Genomic DNA, 17,513 nt, shown 5'->3' with positions numbered 1-17,513 from the left:
CAAAGCAAACATTTAAAATGAAACAACTCTTTATTCTTTTCAGAAAACTGAAACATGGGTTCTAACTATAGCACCGTGAGTGTGTGCATTCCCCAGAAGAACCACCTCCTTCCATTCTGCCATCAACTGATCATGTTAAATAATGCTGTGGAGAAATCATTGAACTTCATTTTATCCAGTCTATAGACGTGACGTGACCCTAGTGATTATTGATAGGCTGTCTCAGTGTCACCAGCGAAAAAACCAGTCACGTTTTAGAAAAGAAAAAAACATCCACTTTCAAAGCCACTTCATAGTAACGAGTAACGAGGACCTTGATAGATATGTAGTGGAGTAAAAAGTACAATATTTGTCTTTCAAATGTAGTGAAGTTAAAGTCATAAGTTGCCAAAAAATTAATACTCAAGTAAAGTGTACTTAAGTACAGTACTCAAGTAAATGTACTTCGTTACTGTCCACCTCTGCATCCAGAAGTAATAGCAGACCTTTCCAAAGTGAATTATTCCTCTTATACCACTGCCATATACCATGAGGTTTATCAAAAATCAAAGGCCTTCCCACACCATGTGGTGCCGATCCCCATTTCCGTAGCCCTCGGCCTCTCGCCTAATACATAGCTAGGGTTACAGTGGGGGGCTGGTCCTCTGGTAACCGCAAGAGTTTGACTCCCCACTCACATCTGTATTGCAGCATGCCTTGCCAGACAGCAGTAGGTACCATTTTTACGATGGCCTTTGGTATGACCCAACCGTGACTAGAACTCATGATCTCCTGACCAAGAGGTAGACACGCTGACCACTAGGCCAACTCATGGTATGAGGTTTATAGTTCCATTTATTGCTGTGGAATGTCTGCAGGACAAATTAGTACCTCTTCTAAAGAGCTGATCTCTCACCAGGCTCTCTTTGTCGCTCTCTTTATTAAGTTATTAATGGCTCCTACAGACTGAGAGGTTTTAGCAATTGTATAAGTTTACTGTAAGCTACACTGTGCTGTGCAACATGGATCTAATAAACTTAGGTATGACGTCAAGTTTGATTGTATGTATGGTACAATGATAAGATCATAAGATCTACTGAATTGTAGGATATAACGCAAGTTGATATACAAAAATAAAACATCATCAGCATGCGTCATCCTTCTGCACTGCTAAACACTGAAGTTAATCAATAATCGAGCCCTTGTAATAGCAATAAGGAAGTGTTTGGAAGAAAAAAAGAGGAGGAAGAGGAGAAGGTGAACCGGGTTAGACAGAGGTGAAGGTGAACCGGAGTTTGCATGTTCTCCCCATGTCTGTGCAGGTTTCTTCCAGGTGCTCCGGTTTCCCCCACAGTTCAAAGATATGCAGTTAGGCTAACATGGGGCAGCCATGGCCTGAGGTTGGGCCGAAGTGCCCTTGAGCAAGGCACCGAACCCACAACTTCTCCCCGGGCTCTGTAGCATAGCTGCCCACTGCTCTGGTTATGTGTGTGTGCTCACTGCTCACTTGTGTGTGTGCATACGTGTGTTCACTGCTTCAGATGGGTTAAATTTCACTGTGTGCTTAAGTCTGTGCTTGGGTGTGTGTGTGATAAATAAAGGCTTCTTGGCTTGGCTTCTTATGGCTAGGCCAACACAGGATGCCAATTTTGCAAAAAGAGCTTGAGGTAAGTATTCTTTGTTTAACATCCATAAACATACATTCATGCATTGTAGCATCGACAGTATATGATCTGTCTTTTTCCACCAACACACACTACATGTACAGTGCAAAGGAAATGATTATTTGTGATGATTACTGCAATGTTTTCAAGGTGAGCAATGTCATCACAGCTTGTGTTAGCTAATGGACTAAACGTCTGCTTGTTATATTATTTAGACAGATGATCAAAGTGGATTTTTCTGCGTGGATGTGGAACAGTTGAGTCATCTGATCCAACTGGTGGCTCCAGATATTTCCAGAAAAAAACAAAAACAACAAAAAAAAAAAAAACACCTACCCAACTGAAACGGGCAATCGGTGCCAGAGAGATTCTGTCCATGACATTCAGATTTTTAGCAACTAATAATAATAATCATCATCATCATCATTTCATTATCAGTGTGTTCAAACACACATATTCTCATACACACAAAATAATTTTCTACAATCAATCTCAATTTTGACAGGAGACTCGCATTCTTCATTGAGCTTCCAGTATTGTACTGGGCGGCACAGTGGTGTAGTGGTTTGCACTGTTGACTCACAGCAAGAAGGTTCTGGGTTCGAGCCCAGTGGCCGACAGGGGCCTTTCTGTGAGGAGTTTGCATGTTCTCCCCGTGTCTGCATGGGTTTCCTCTGGGTGCTCCAGTTTCCCCCACAGTCCAAAGACATGCAGTTAAGCTAACTGGCTACTCGAAATTGCCCATATGTGTGACTGTGTGTGTGAATGGTTGTTTCCAAGCCCAGAAACTGGAGGGTTGTGGCAGGAAGGGCATCTGGCATAAAACTAAGCTCCAATTAATATGACATATGGATCAATAGGTTCCACGTGGACGCTGACCTGGCTAAAGTGCTAGAAGAAGAAGAAGAAGCTCCCAGTATTATACTAGAAAGAGTATTGTTGGTGTAATTGTTAAGGGTAAGATGTTGCACCGTATCCTAAAGAATGATGAGTTGAAGGTGAGCTCTATTTTGAAGCAGCTAGATACTAACATGTGGCACATTATTATTATTGCACACTTAAACAAAATAGATGAATGTCACTGTTCGGATGCAGTCTGCCTGTGTTTGTGTCGAGACCAACTACATAGGCTGAGTGGTCAGAGGTCACCAGTGGCTTTCATAATAGATGGCATGTTCCCCATTGCCTTGGTGCCATAGATGGCAAGCACATCACCATGCTTCCACCAAACAACAGTGGGAGCACCTTCAGGAATTAGAAGTCTTTCTCTGTAGTCCTGACAGCTGTTGTAGATGCCCATTACCATTTTCTGTTTGCTCATATTGGTACCCAGGGCAGAGTCTTTGAAGAGGTGTTCATCCCAACTCTGATCTGAAAGAGGCAATGGACATCAAACTCTTAAATGTTCCACCAGTCGAAACTTTACCAGGCACAGATGTAGTCATGCCTTTCATGTTTGTGGCAGATGAGGCTTTTCTACTCCACACACACTTAATGAAGTCATCCCCCTTCACATATCTCGACCATGAGCAGCATGTATGGAGCACTTGCATGTGACGTCACAGCCGATCCAGATTGTGACAGACGCCATCGTGTCGGTCAAATGCCATATTCCGCCTTCTACTTCTACTTCTGGTTCTACTTCTGCTTTTACTTCTACCTTTTCTTCTGGAAAACCCTACTATATACAATTCTACTACAACGGCTGCGGCCACAAGCTCTCCCTACCTGTGCACGTTTTTTATGTTTTTTGTGTGTATTTTTGCATGTTGTTTGTCTGTACCGGACTTCAATATCCACTACAACCGTATGGACTTACTGGACATTGGTTTCCAGCAGAAAATGACGGTTTGTAGCGATTTCCATCGCATGCACAACATTCCGGACGAGAAAAAAAAAAAAAAAACATTCCGGACGAGATAGCGAGACCAGCGGGGTCTCCGTGGATTGTTATCGGAAGCAAAGCGAAGGAGGCGGTGCCGAGAGCAAAAGCGAGGCTGCAGGCAGAGCCGGCCTGTTGACTAAGCTCAGAAAACAGCCACTCAAATCTCCACTGCCAAGCCTCTACCTCTCCAACGCCAGATCCATGTAAACAAGACAGACGATTTGGAATTACCTTATTCTATTCTATAATCGGCTGGTCAGTGCTATACTCAATACTTAAGTGACTTACCCATCCAATGAGGATTCTTGTTACAAGATGCCACATCTGAGTCGCTGACAAATCCTGAATTTCTGTAGAGATAACTGTCCAGAGATTTATAAGCATGCAGTGCTTCACCACTGAACAGCGAGGGAAAGTTAATGAGGTAATTATACACGTCCGGGTATTCCGCTGGCAGTTCAAAATCCGGTCGTGAAAACTCCGTCCGGTAAGCCATAAGGGTCACAAATCTGTAGATCGTTTATTTTAGACATATATCTAGTTATCTGTTCATTAGAAAAATGAGCCGTGTAGTCCGTCGGTTGAAATTGATCCATTCTGTACACGAGTGCAGCAGTATTCAGCGGTGTTTTTGACCGACAAGATGGCGGTTGTGTACTTTCCGGTCACGTGACTGCAAGATCTCTATACAATTAAAGACTATCAAGAGCAAGGTGTGTTGTTGAGAATGTGTTTGGCATATTTGCCAACAGATAGTGAGTCTTTCTTACCACAATTCCCCAAGACCCAGAGGCAGTGTCCTGGATTACCCCGACTCCTCCGTCCCTGCACAAGTACCCCTTTATAATGTCGCCATTCCTTCTCACAACACTTAAAAGATGTTTAGGGACTGAAGACACCAAGTGATGAAGTGTTTCAGGTGTTATTTTGTCCCATTCTTCCTGCAAACAGGTCTTAAGGTGTGTAACAGTATGGGGTCATTGTTGTCATAAATTTTTGTTTCAAAATCTGCCACACATTCTCTCTTGGGAACAGAGGGGGCAGGCACCCTCTTCTTCCACAGCCACGCCTTTGTAATATGTTTTTGTATTGTCTTGTTGAAATATCCCTGTAAAAGATGTCGTCTGCCATCAAAGAAGTGTAAGTTACCTTTGCCAAGGGCACAGACACAACCCCATACCATGACATCCCTGGTGAAAAATAAATGTACTTTATTGTATTTAAAGTATATTCATATTTTCAATAGTATATTGAAAATGTACTTGCACAAATTGTCTCTCATCTCATTATCTCTAGCCACTTTATCCTGTTCTACAGGGTCGCAGGCAAGCTGGAGCCTATCCCAGCTGACTACGGGTGAAAGGCGGGGTACACCCTGGACAAGTCGCCAGGTCATCACAGGGCTGACACATAGACACAGACAACCATTCACACTCACATTCACACCTACGGTCAATTTAGAGTCACCAGTTAACCTAACCTGCATGTCTTTGGACTGTGGGGGAAACCGGAGCACCCGGAGGAAACCCACGCGGACACGGGGAGAACATGCAAACTCCGCACAGAAAGGCCCTCGCCGGCCACGGGGCTCGAACCCGGACCTTCTTGCTGTGAGGCGACAGCGCTAACCACTACGCCGCCTGCACAAATTGTACTTTTTGTAAATATATAAAAAGTATACTCACATCACACTTTCACGCTAACACTTTTAACACACTAAAATAATTATACTACATTACACTTGATAGAAATATATTATACTAAAACATACTTTAAGTGAAAGTTATGTGTAATTTAGCACATAAAAGTACACTAAATACACTTCAAGTTGCACTTTTCTACAATTTAATTACAATTAAAATATATTTAGTACAAAATTAGTTGTTCCAAAAAAGCATGCCTCAAGTTAACTAATCATAAACACACTTGAAGTATATTGATGATTAGTGTGGCTTCAAGTACACAAAAAGTATGTCTTTTAGCATTTCAATAAATTTCTCATTCATGTGTTGACAAACTGGAGATCCTCAGCCCATCTTTTCTCCTCAATGATTAAGCCTTTTCTGGATACTGATTTTGTACCAAGTCACGATTACGATCACCTGTTAACATCACCCGTTTCAAATCACATCATTATTTAATTGTTTTATCTCATTACTAGCCCTAAATTTCCTCCGTCCCAACTTTTTTGGAATGTGTTACAGGCCTGAAATGCAGGAACGGATGTATATTAGCAAATGAAATGACGTTGACCAGACAAAACATGAAATATCTTGGGTTCATTCTGTCTGCAATGAAATGCAAGTCAAAGTAAATTTAGAAATCACTGTTTTCTTTTTTTATTTGCATTTTCCATACCATCTCAACTTTTTTTTGATTTGGGGTTGTCACAGTTTTTAAAAAGTCTCTCCACCTTGCTGATCTGAATTTCCAGTCAGCATTTCTCAAAAGTTTCTAGGAGGTGGAGGTGCAGTGGAAGTGGCAGGAGGCTGGAGGTAAGGTAGAAAGGATAGCTGGTGTGGTGTAGCAAGTTATGAGAAGGTGTGATACACTAGCTGTGATGTGGGACCCCTGGAGTAGGTTGCCATCTGTTGGGTTTGACATGCTTCTGTCTTGAGCATCATAAAAAATCCTTGTGATGGGCCATCTCACATGCCTTTTCCCAACAGGATCTTTTATGAGATGCATCTCATTGGCTACATGCTTACCAAATATCTCATTGCAGTTTTCATTGTTGCTGAATGAATTATTAGCTGCTAGTTGCTTGAGGATCTTTATTTTTTTTTCTCTCTCTCAAGGTTTAGTTCCTCCCTTTAGTTCTTCCCTTGTCTTGCTCCTTTAGGGGGTCATTTCACCAAGAAATCTTCCCGGAAGACCGAGCTGCGATCTCAGAGCATGGCTTGGTCGCCGCAGGTCGTACGCAGTTGACGGTTGACCGAGGGTTGGTCACGCCTTGGTCTTCCGTGGTTGCACGTGGTCGAGGAATGGTCTCCCCGACAAAGAGATCGTAGCTCGGTTTTTTGACATGTCAAAAAACTGAGCCTCGACGTAAAAGTTGCACAGAGAGCGTTGAAAGAGCGAACAAGGTCGAGGAAAGGATGCATTGGTCAAGAGACAATCGAGGCTAGAATGGGGATGAGCGATGCTCAGTCTTCTCGAGTGAGAACTGATTGCGCGCATGGTTGTGCTGTTCGGCCCGTCCTCGACACTCACTCGATCCATGCAATCTAGCTTCACTCTTTTGCAATCAAGCCTCGCTCCGCGCAACCTGTCTCAGACCTTCCCTAGACCCGTACGCTCCCTATTCTTCCCATAAACATGATTGGATTCTAAAGAGGATTAAGGTGCAACCTACTTCAATCAATAAAGATCAACCATCGCTTAAGTTGCGACCTACCTTCGCCTAATCCTATTAAAGCTACGCGTACTGAATGTCATATAAATAGGGTGCATAAATAGGGCGCATAAAGAGGATTAACGTGTGACCTACTTCAACCAATAAAGATCGACCATCGCTTAAGTTGCGACCTATCTTCGCCTAATCCGATTAAGCTATGCCTACTAAACGTCCTATAAATAGGGCGCAATAGCATGATGCAGAGCGATTGGGTCCATGTTATCCCTTCAGAGGCTGGTCAAAAACTGATGGTCGGCCACAGATCTCTGGGCCTTTTTATATGGTCACAGTGGGTCGCATGCAAATCCAGGCGACCGTGACAAATTTGCGCGTAGCTCAGGCGAGAATCTGTCTAGAAAAGATCGAGAATTGAGCATACAGAGTGAGGCTAGAACGTTTATATCGCAGACTAAATCGTATTGATCGAGGGTACATTGCAACTTGTACGTAGCTAGATCGGCCAAGATTGAGCCTTGATCGACCGAGGTCGCGCACTTGTGAGGATAGATCGCCGAGAGATCGACGCTATGTCGCAGATTGGTTGAACAGAACGAGCCTTGGTCGTGTTAAGATCGCATCAGATCGAGTGGACAGACGCAAGTAGAGCATATGTAAAGCGTCTACAGAGCGTATAGGACGCAGGTACAGCGCACACATCGAAGGTCGAACGAGATAACAAACATAGAGCATACACAGAAAATAATGGGTTTAGGTCGCACAGATTTTGCCCGCAACTACGGGAAAAGATAGCTGCGATCATAGTCGCGCATGGTCACGTGCGATTTTTCCAGATCGTAGTCAGTGAAATGAGGGGCTTACTGGCCCCTTGACCTGCTTAATCAACATTTTGCCTGACCACATTGAGTATCCAGTGGGGACGAGGATGGGTGGGACACTAGGTTTAGTGGGTCGTGTGCTGAAGATGCTGATGAAGAAAAATCCCTGAGGTTATCACTCCCTGGACAGCATTGCTGTCTGTCATTTCAGGCAGTGAAACTTGATCTAATGAAATGGAGGTCAAGGTATAGACATGCAAACTCATTAAATGTTGTTATTCATTTATGATTCCTTTTAAAAGATTGTTATACCCAGAGTAAACCTGTTTTGCACTCTGTATAAACTCTTCCTTGAGATATTACGTCTACTTCATTATATTACTTACATGCTTAAATCATATCAAGTGATTTAACTGATTTATATGCTTACATGATTTAAATGGGACAATATTCAATTAAAAATACCCTAATAAGTGTACAATGTGATGGTCAAGCTGTTAACTGTTAATAAATTTTGTCCAATGATTACAATTTAATTTAATGAAATATATAGTGGAAATGTGGAAGAATCAGCATTATTTTTTATTAATTTACAGATACACACCTACCTACAGAGTGCTGAAGGCCTGTCAAGGCAATACATGAGCCTTGAGAATCTCTAGGTGCTTTAATATCCATTTCTGTCACGGGGAAAGTTCTTTTGTCCCGCTTCCACTTGACTTTGGATGCAATAGCATTCCATACTGAGTGTGCAATGATGCTGCATGGGTTATTACTTTGCCAACTGTGAAGCGTAACTGAGGGTCATATTATTAAATAATGCAAACTAAGTTTTGTGAGCTGACATGACTGCACTATATACTGCGGTGTGCGTGTGTGTGTGTGTGTGTGTGTCAGGCTTGTAGTACTCGAGTCCAGGATTCAGACTTGAGTCTGACCTGTGCCCTAATTTTAAGGACTCATGATTCGATTTGGACTTGAGCACTGATGACTTGGACTTGTGCATTAACTGTATTTGGACTCGTAAATTGGAGACGAGGACTAGGATTTTTTCTTTATTTTTTGTAACATGCCATAATAATTTGACATAAGATATTTATATCTGGATTCATTTTTGTACTAATTTCGTGGAAGAGTGTCACACCTGCGCGCCTTGGCACGTGCATCAGACTCTCGGGCGCACTCCGGACAGCGCACGCACCAAGCGGACTCTCACGTGCGTGCTGTAAACAACTCGCTCCTGCACAGGATTAAGGTGCAATCAGCGTGCCTATATAAAAACTGTGAAAACACACTTACTTTGTGAAGTATTGAGTTGCATTGCTGACATTACCGAGCCTTATTTCCTTGTTTGGTTTCCTGATTTCCTGTTTCTCATCTTTGATTCTGCCAAGTCTACGATAGCCTGTTTGTGCCTCGCTCGACCTATTGCCTGTTTCACTGTTTTACGATTTTGCCTGCCATTCTGGATTGTTTACTGTCTTCACTTGTATTAATAAACACACCTTCTGCACTTACATCCGTCTCCCAACCATCTCTGACAGAATACTTCACACTCCCTGACAAAGAGAATGCACATTCACCTGTTCAGGAACAAACTAATGTTAATGGCGCTAAAACAGCCACCGTCAAATGGTGCAGTTGGAGTGTTGTTCTCGGACTCGACTCAGATCAATAGTGGACTCAACTCGGACTCGACTTGAAATTTTTTTAATGACTTGGATTTGACTTGGACTTGAACACTGGGGACTCGAGACTGGACTCGGACTCGAGGTTTAGTGACTTGACTACAACACTGGTGTGTGTATGTGTGTGTGTGTGTGTGTTTGCTGGCTTGCTACTCACCTGGGAGCTACAATTCATCCACTATATCTTTCCATGCTACATCTTTTTTGGCGCGGTCATGATAACAGCTGAAGGATACATCATACAAACAAGGCTTCTGCTGCCACAACTCAAGATTTTCTTCTTTGTTGGAATCCCAAACATTTCGTTTTGCACGCTTTGCCTCCATCTGTTACATTTGGGTTTAGTACCAGTGTCAGGTTGAGCAGTGTCATTTCATGCTGCATTCCTATTGGTTGGTTAGCAGACGTAGGCGGTAGTGGCAGTCACATTATGAGATCATCATCTTAAATTTCCGACAGTGTCACAATTTTGTCCCAGGCTATCTTTGGTCGCAAGAATGAGCCAATAGCTATTTTTGAACCTCTCTCACAGTGCAACGTAGCACCATTGTTTTTTTTTGTGTATACCCACCATAAGACAAAAATAAAAAAAGACAAGCTTGTCATGTTACCAGGAACCCAGACAACATAAAGTCCTCTGTCCTGAAGACTCTCTTGTAGTGGAAAAACCTACTGACTGTTACAAAGCCCCGATAGTCGAGACTCCTTTCATAAATATTAAATAAACGCGAATGAGTATGTGTTTGTTTTATCATAAGAATAAATTCCCAATGCTCTCTGGGTGGGATAAATAGCGTTACTCTGTCTCCTTGTCGATCAGAGCGACACTAGCCTAGAGTCTGTGAGCTCATGCATGTGGAAGAGGGCAGATAGCAGCAGTTGGAAAAAATGCGGTAGTTGGCTTCAGGTGTTTCAAAGAAAGCATGAGTCAGCGTTCATGCTCCCCTGGTTGGTTGCTGTTATGACAGAAGAGCGCGAGCTAGTGGTGGGAATTGGCAAATGATCAAACTGGGAAGGAGAATGGAGAAAAAAATCAATACCAACAACTTCTGACCAATCAGATTTGAGAATTCAACAATGCTGTAGTATAATTCATTATTGCTGAAGTTAAAGTTATTTTGCAATATTAATTATGAAGACAACTTTCTTTTTCTGCTTTCATGTCCTTATCCATTTTGTGTTATCCTGACTCACATCCTGAAACAGGGTCTTGTGTTGAATTACCAAAGCATCTGAAAATCTGCTTTTGAGCTTAGGAGATGAGGATCATATCAGTTTAACCAAAACAAGCTTTATCAGGGGAAAAGTGGATCAAGAGGCTTTAAGAGAGAAACATGAAGAGACTGACATTTCCTTTCCAAACAACCTGATATAAAAAGGGACAAAAACATGAGGACTGATCTACACTCACCGGCCACTTTAATAGGAACTTGTTCTTGATTCTAAAGGCCAATTTATGCTGACAACGCAGTCCTCGCAGATGGCGTCGCAGATGGCGTCTGCGTAGCCCCCCACCCTTCGCAGACGCTCTGCGCGCACCTCCCAAAAATTGTGACCACCGCAGAAGCCTCGCAGACAGCGTCGCAGACAAGAGGGCTCTGATTGGTCCACTCTACATCGGCTGTATACGCACTTCCACTTCCCTACTTTCCCGGTTTGGTTTGTTTTCACTACCGCCATTTTTAAAAACACGAGCGAAGATGGAGCAGCACGAAGAGCGGTTGATCGAGGAAGTGAGGAAGTACGTACATCTATACGACTCCAGTTCTAGTCATTATAAGTAACCGGAGGATAAACACTCCACTAACCACACCCACCAACTACTCCTAGCGATTTTGCGACTTCGCGCCCCCTTGCGTTGTGGCGGTGAATAACATCGCGCACGCCTATTACTTCCCGCTCAACGATAAATTACAACTGTCTGCGAAAAGCTATCTGCGAAAGCCTTGTCGCAAGAGCATGCAGAGGCCCTTAGATTCCTGTTCTTGGCTAGCAGGAGTGGAACCCAATGTGGTCTTCTGCTGTTGCATGCTGAGATGCTTTTCTGTTCACCACAGTTGGGAAAAGTTGCTATGAGTTACTATATCCTTCCTGGTAAAAAAGCTCGAACCAATCTGGCCATTTTCCTCTGACTTCTCTGATTGATCAACAAGGCGTTTGTTTCCAACCACAGAACTGTCACTCACTTGATGTTTTTTGGTTTTCGCACCATTCTGTGTAAACTCGAGAGACTGTTATGTGTGAAAACACCAGGAGATCAGCAGTTTCTGAAATACTCAAACCAGTCCATCTGGCTCAAACCAACACCCATGCTACAGTGAAAGTCACACTTTGAAATCACAATTTTTCCCATTCCGATGTTTGAATTGAACATTAACTGAAGCTCTTGATTTGTATCTGCATGATTTTATGCATTGTGCTGCTGTCAAGGGATCGGCTGATTAGAGAACTGCATAAAACAGCAGGTGGATGGGTGTTCCTAATAAAGTGCCTGGCAACTGTATGTCTACTTCTTTCCGCAAAGACCCTCCAGACACAAGCATTCAGTGAAGTGCATGGCTATTAATGTCGATAACACAAGATTTAGGCAATAATAACACTTATAACAGGCATTACTGATTAATTACCACGATTATAGATAAGTCTGGCAGCATAAAGCTTATAAATGTCCGTAACCTTTGTGTGATCAATTCAGTTTTACATAATTAAAACTCTAATGACGCTAAAAGGTCTTGAGATGAAGAATTGACATTTTAATCGACATTTTAATTTCCCCATCATTACTGACCTTCCATAACGTAGACGAGCGAGCCCACATCGCCCTCTTTAATAATGCAGCTCTCCTTGTCATATTCCACCGGGTACATGCAGTCCACTATCTCCTGGATCTGTGAGAGCTCCAGGTTCTTCATGAAATCATTGTCTAGAATGGCCTCCTTGATGAGTTCCTTTGACCTGTGGGTGAAAACGTAATGGGTTGGGAGCTGGATATAATTTTTTTTTTTAATGAAGAAGACATAAAACCAAATGACCACTCATGGTGTTTCAGTGTTATCCAGGCAGCAGCGTACAGTTGTGGTCAGAAGTTTACATACAGTGACAAGAATGCCATCTTGGATATGAATGTCATGGCAATATTTGGGCTTTCAGTAATTTCTTTGAACTGCTCTTTTTCTGTGGCAGAATGAACAGCATACAGTGGTGCTTGAAAGTCTGTGAACCCTTTAGAATTTTCTATATTTCTGCATAAATATGACCTAAAACATCATCAGATTTTCACACAAGTCCTAAAAGTAGATAAAGAGAACCCAGTTAAACAAATGAGACAAAAATATTACACTTGGTCATTTATTTATTGAGGAAAATGATCCAATATTACATATCTGTGAGTGGCAAAAGTATGTGAACCTCTAGGTTTAGCAGGTAATTTGAAGGTGAAATTGGAGTCAGGTGTTTTCAATCAATGGGATGACAATCAGGTGTGAGTGGGCACCCTGTTTAATTTAAAGAACAGGGATCGACCAAAGTCTGATCTTCACAACACGTTTGTGGAATTGTATCATGGCACGAACAAAGGAGATTTCTGAGGACCTCAGAAAAAGTATTGTTGATGCTCATCAAGCTGGAAAAGGTTACGAAACCATCTCTAAAGAGTTTGGACTCCACCAATCCACAGTCAGACAGATTGTGTACAAATGGAGGAAATTCAAGAGCATTGTTACCCTCCCCAGGAGTGGTCGACCAACAAAGATCACTCCAAGAGCAAGGCGTGCAATAGTCGGCAAGGTCACAAAGGACCCCAGGGTAACTTTCAAGCAACTGAAGGCCTCTCTCACATTGGCTGATGTTAATGTTCATGAGTCCACTATAGATAGTTTTCACATGATGTCACAGAGTCGGGAATTCCCTAGTGGCGGCCATCTTGCGGGTCAAGCTTACCGTATGGGTGACTGAGCACACATTGTAACGCGCGAATACAAAGTCTTCAAAAGAACCCAAGCAGGCTATTTAAAGCTAGCAATGGTGCACACCTGTTGTATTCACGGCTGTCGTAATAGGTCAAATGATGAAGTCAAGCAGAGCTTGGAATTCCCACTGTACGGGAGCGCGAAGGCGAGCAAACAAAGAAACTCAGCATACAAAGGAGAAATCTATGCCTTGCGAGAATCAACCGCAAGGATTATCAGCCTTCCAAACACAGCAAAGTCTGCTCCGATCATTTTATAAGTGGTAAGTTGTTTAAATAAACAATCAATTGTGTTTAAGTTTGTTTTTGGAAACCAAAACATCATGTGAACAATCTCTGGAGAATGCCTAACTGGAACTGCTGAGTGTACGTTTACATTGTAATGTACACTTAATATCGCTCGTTTGTCACGTTTCTATTTGAAACTTGTCACTTCACTCACACAAGGGTCATTTTTGAAAAACATTTTAGGTCTATTCTGTATGATTTGATTTGTGTTTGGGATGCAAACAGAGCGCCTTTTGGCGGATGCTGCCTGAATCGCGCAGATCCGATTTTTTTTTAGGGGGGGCGTTGGAGTGTCTGATTATAATTTCAAAGTAAATTCTGTACTAAAATTACTAAATAAGCAAATCCATTACAGTCCATGAAACAGGAAGTATAAGGATGAGAAAAAAACAGCCCCGCTCAGCCCGACTCAGCACGGCACGGCTCAGCCCGACTCAGCCGCGTTTGTAGTGGAAAAGCGGCATTAGACCTTTTGATCTCAAAATCTAATCAGTTCATGTTTGTCCCAAAGCGCACAAATGGTGAAAAAGTTTGGTCAAGGCAAGGCAAGGCAAGGCAAGTTTATTTATATAGCACATTTCATACACAATGGCAGTTCAATGTGCTTTACAGAAGTAAAAACAAAAACAATAAACAATAGAGAAATAAAATTACATAAAATAATTTTATCTTTATTCTAAAAGAATTAATTAAAAGAATTAAAAGAATTAAAAGAAAATAATAAGAATTAAACAATAGTAGAAATAAAATATTAAAATGCCAAAAAGAAAAAGAAAAAGAAAAAGGAGAAAAAGAAAGAAAAAAAAACCCTAGCAGAATAAAATAGAATAAAGTTAAAGTAAATTTTAAACATGCAGAGAAAGTAAAGATTATAAAAAATGTAAAAATATTAATTATTTAACAGAAAGCATCTGAAAACAGCTTGGTCTTTAACCTAGATTTGAAGCTGCCAACAGCAGGAGCATTTTTAATGTCCTCTGGCAGTTGGTTCCATAGCTGTACTGCATAGTAGCTAAAAGCTGCTTCACCACACTTTGTTTTAACAACTGGTTTTAATAGTAAATTTTTCTGTTGCGATCTGGTAGATCTGATTGGGTTAGGCCGCTGCAACATATCAGAGAGGTAATTGGGCCCTGTACCATTTAGAGATTTGTACACCAGCAGCAATGCTTTAAAGTCAATTCTGTAGCTTACTGGAAGCCAGTGAAGGGACCTTAGAATTGGAGTAATGTGCTCTGTTCTTTTTGTTCGTGTGAGAACCCTCGCCGCTGCATTTTGAACCAGCTGAAGTCATTTGATGGTCTTTTTTGGCAGGCCTGTGAAAAGGCCATTGCAGTAATCAACCCTACTAGAAATGAAGGCATGTATTAGTTTTTCCAGATCATGTTTTGACATAAGTCCTCTTAGTTTGGAAATGTTTTTTAGGTGATAAAATGCCAATTTAGTGATTGCTTTCATGTGACTGTCAAAGTTTAGCTCGCTGTCAATGAAAACACCAAGATTTTTAACCATTTCTTTAGTTTTAATCCCTTTTGTGTCAAGAATAGTGGTAATCCTGAGTCTTTCATCTTTTTTTCCAAATAGAATTACTTCTGTTTTATCTGTGTTCAGCTGAAGAAAATTTTGTGACATCCAGCTATTGATTTGATCGATACACTGGTAGAGACATTCAAGGGGGGCATAATCATTAGGTGATAGAGCAAAATAAATTTGGGTATCATCTGCATAGCAGTGATACAAAATTGAATTTTTATTGATAATTTGCCCAAGTGGGAGCATATAAAGGTTGAAAAGTAATGGTCCAAGAATCGACCCCTGGGGGACACCACAGGTCAAGGGCATTGACGTTGAGGAACAATTTCCCAGGGTAACAAAGAAGCTTCTATCTTTTAAGTATGATTTTAACCAATTGATAACTTTACCAGTCAATCCAACCCAGTGTTCAAGTCGATATAGCAATATGTTGTGATCAACAGTATCAAAAGCTGCACTGAGGTCCAGTAATACCAGGACCGATGTTTTGCCTGCATCAGTATTAAGACGTATGTCATTTATAACTTTAATCAGCGCTGTTTCAGTGCTATGATTGGCATGAAATCCTGACTGAAAATTATCAAAACGGCTGTTTGATATCAAGAAGGCAGTTAATTGATTGAAGACAATTTTTTCCAGGATTTTCCCGATGAATGGTAGATTTGAAATTGGCCTGTAATTATTTAACACTGAAGGATCCAGATAATTTTTTTTAAGAAGGGGCTTTACAACAGCTTTTTTTAGGGACACAGGAACAACACCAGTCTCCAAGGATGTATTTATAATTTGAAGCACATCTGTAATTATAAGATGAAGAACAGACTTAAAAAAGTTGGTGGGCAGAATGTCCAGTTCAGATGTTGAGGAACTGAGATTTTGTACAGTTTTTTCAAGAGTCTCATAATCAATTAAACAAAATTCTGACATTGTGTTAAAGTTATCTATCTGTGTCATTGGTGATTGCAGTTTTTCAATTTTTTGCAACTGAGATATATTATGAGAAATATTCTGCCGTATTTTATCAATTTTACCTTTGAAGAAAGATGCAAACTCATTGCATTTATTAACTGAGAGAAGTTCAGGTGCTAATTGTGGTGGGGGATTAGTTAGCTTCTCAACTGTTGAAAATAGCACACGGGCATTGTTCATATTCCTGCTGATGATATTGGAGAAGAAAGACTGTCTTGCTTTACGAATTTCATAATTATAATTACAAAGCATCTCTTTATGGATTTGATAATGGATGTGAAGTTTAGATTTGCGCCATTTTCTTTCAGTCTTTCTACATTCTCTCTTTAGCAGTTTAACAGCCGGGTACTGCTTCCATGGTGCTTTCTGTTTATCATTGACTCTTTTTATTTTGAATGGAGCAATATCATCCATAATTTGGGTCATATTTAAATTAAAAAATTCCAGTAAATAATCTACAGAGTCTGACATTTTGGTTGAGTTCTGAGAGAGAGCTTGCTTAAAAAGAGCACATGTGTTGTCGTTTATGACTCTCCTGCCTATAGTCGTTGAGCTATTCTGAATGTGAGGAGACATAGAAACTTCAAAGAAAACACAGAAATGATCAGATAAGGCCAGATCAACAGTATAAGAAACAGTAAGACCCTTTGTGATGACGAGGTCAAGAGTATGACCACGAGAGTGGGTTGGTCCCTGTACATGTTGTACTAGGTTAAAGTTATCAATAATTGCAAATAGTTCTTTGGCATAAATGTTATCAGTATTATCTACATGCAAGTTAAAATCCCCAGATATAATAAGACAATCAAACTCTAAGCAAATGACTGACAACAGTTCACCAAACTCTTCAAGAAAGACTTTGGCTGAATGTCTCGGAGGCCTGTAAATAGTTAATAATATGTTAGGAGAGCATGTAACAAGTGCACATAAGTGTTCAAAGGACATAAAATCACCAAGTGAGGATTGTTTACATTGAAAAGAGACTTTGAATATATTTGCGATCCCTCCACCTTTCCCTTGTCGGGTAACATTCAAAAAATTAAAATTTGGGGGAGCTGCTTCGATAAGGGTGGTAGCACTATTTGCTTGATCCAGCCAGGTTTCAGTTAGAAGCAAAAAATCAAGATTGTGTTTACAAATAAGATCATTAATTAAAAATGACTTGTTTAAAAGTGATCTAATGTTCAGAAGGGCTAGTTTTACAGTAATATTTGGTTGTGCACTCTGATGCTGTTTTAAAACAGGAAGGAGATTAGATTGGTTCACCCCCAGGGTTAAATGTGCTCTATGTTTTCTGTTTCTTATCAACACAGGAATAGTGTCAACATCGGATCCCAGCTTTTTTCTACATCCATTTGCAGGGACCC

The 17,513-nt window shown here is 41.1% G+C and overlaps 1 protein-coding gene across 1 annotated transcript in view; it reads right to left on the bottom strand.

Moving 5' to 3' along the window:
• Positions 1 to 17,513, bottom strand: part of prkg1b (protein kinase cGMP-dependent 1b) — a 528,001-nt gene that overhangs the window by 468,411 nt on the left and 42,077 nt on the right. Inside the window, exon 2 of the mRNA XM_060939567.1 lies at positions 12,178 to 12,344. Coding sequence (XP_060795550.1) covers positions 12,178 to 12,344 — 167 coding nt within the window. The remainder of the gene's footprint in view (positions 1 to 12,177; positions 12,345 to 17,513) is intronic.

The sequence above is a fragment of the Neoarius graeffei genome, chromosome 14, assembly GCF_027579695.1.
Source record: "Neoarius graeffei isolate fNeoGra1 chromosome 14, fNeoGra1.pri, whole genome shotgun sequence".
In the NCBI taxonomy this organism is placed as follows: domain Eukaryota; kingdom Metazoa; phylum Chordata; class Actinopteri; order Siluriformes; family Ariidae; genus Neoarius; species Neoarius graeffei.
This window is presented reverse-complemented; position numbering and strand designations above follow the sequence as displayed.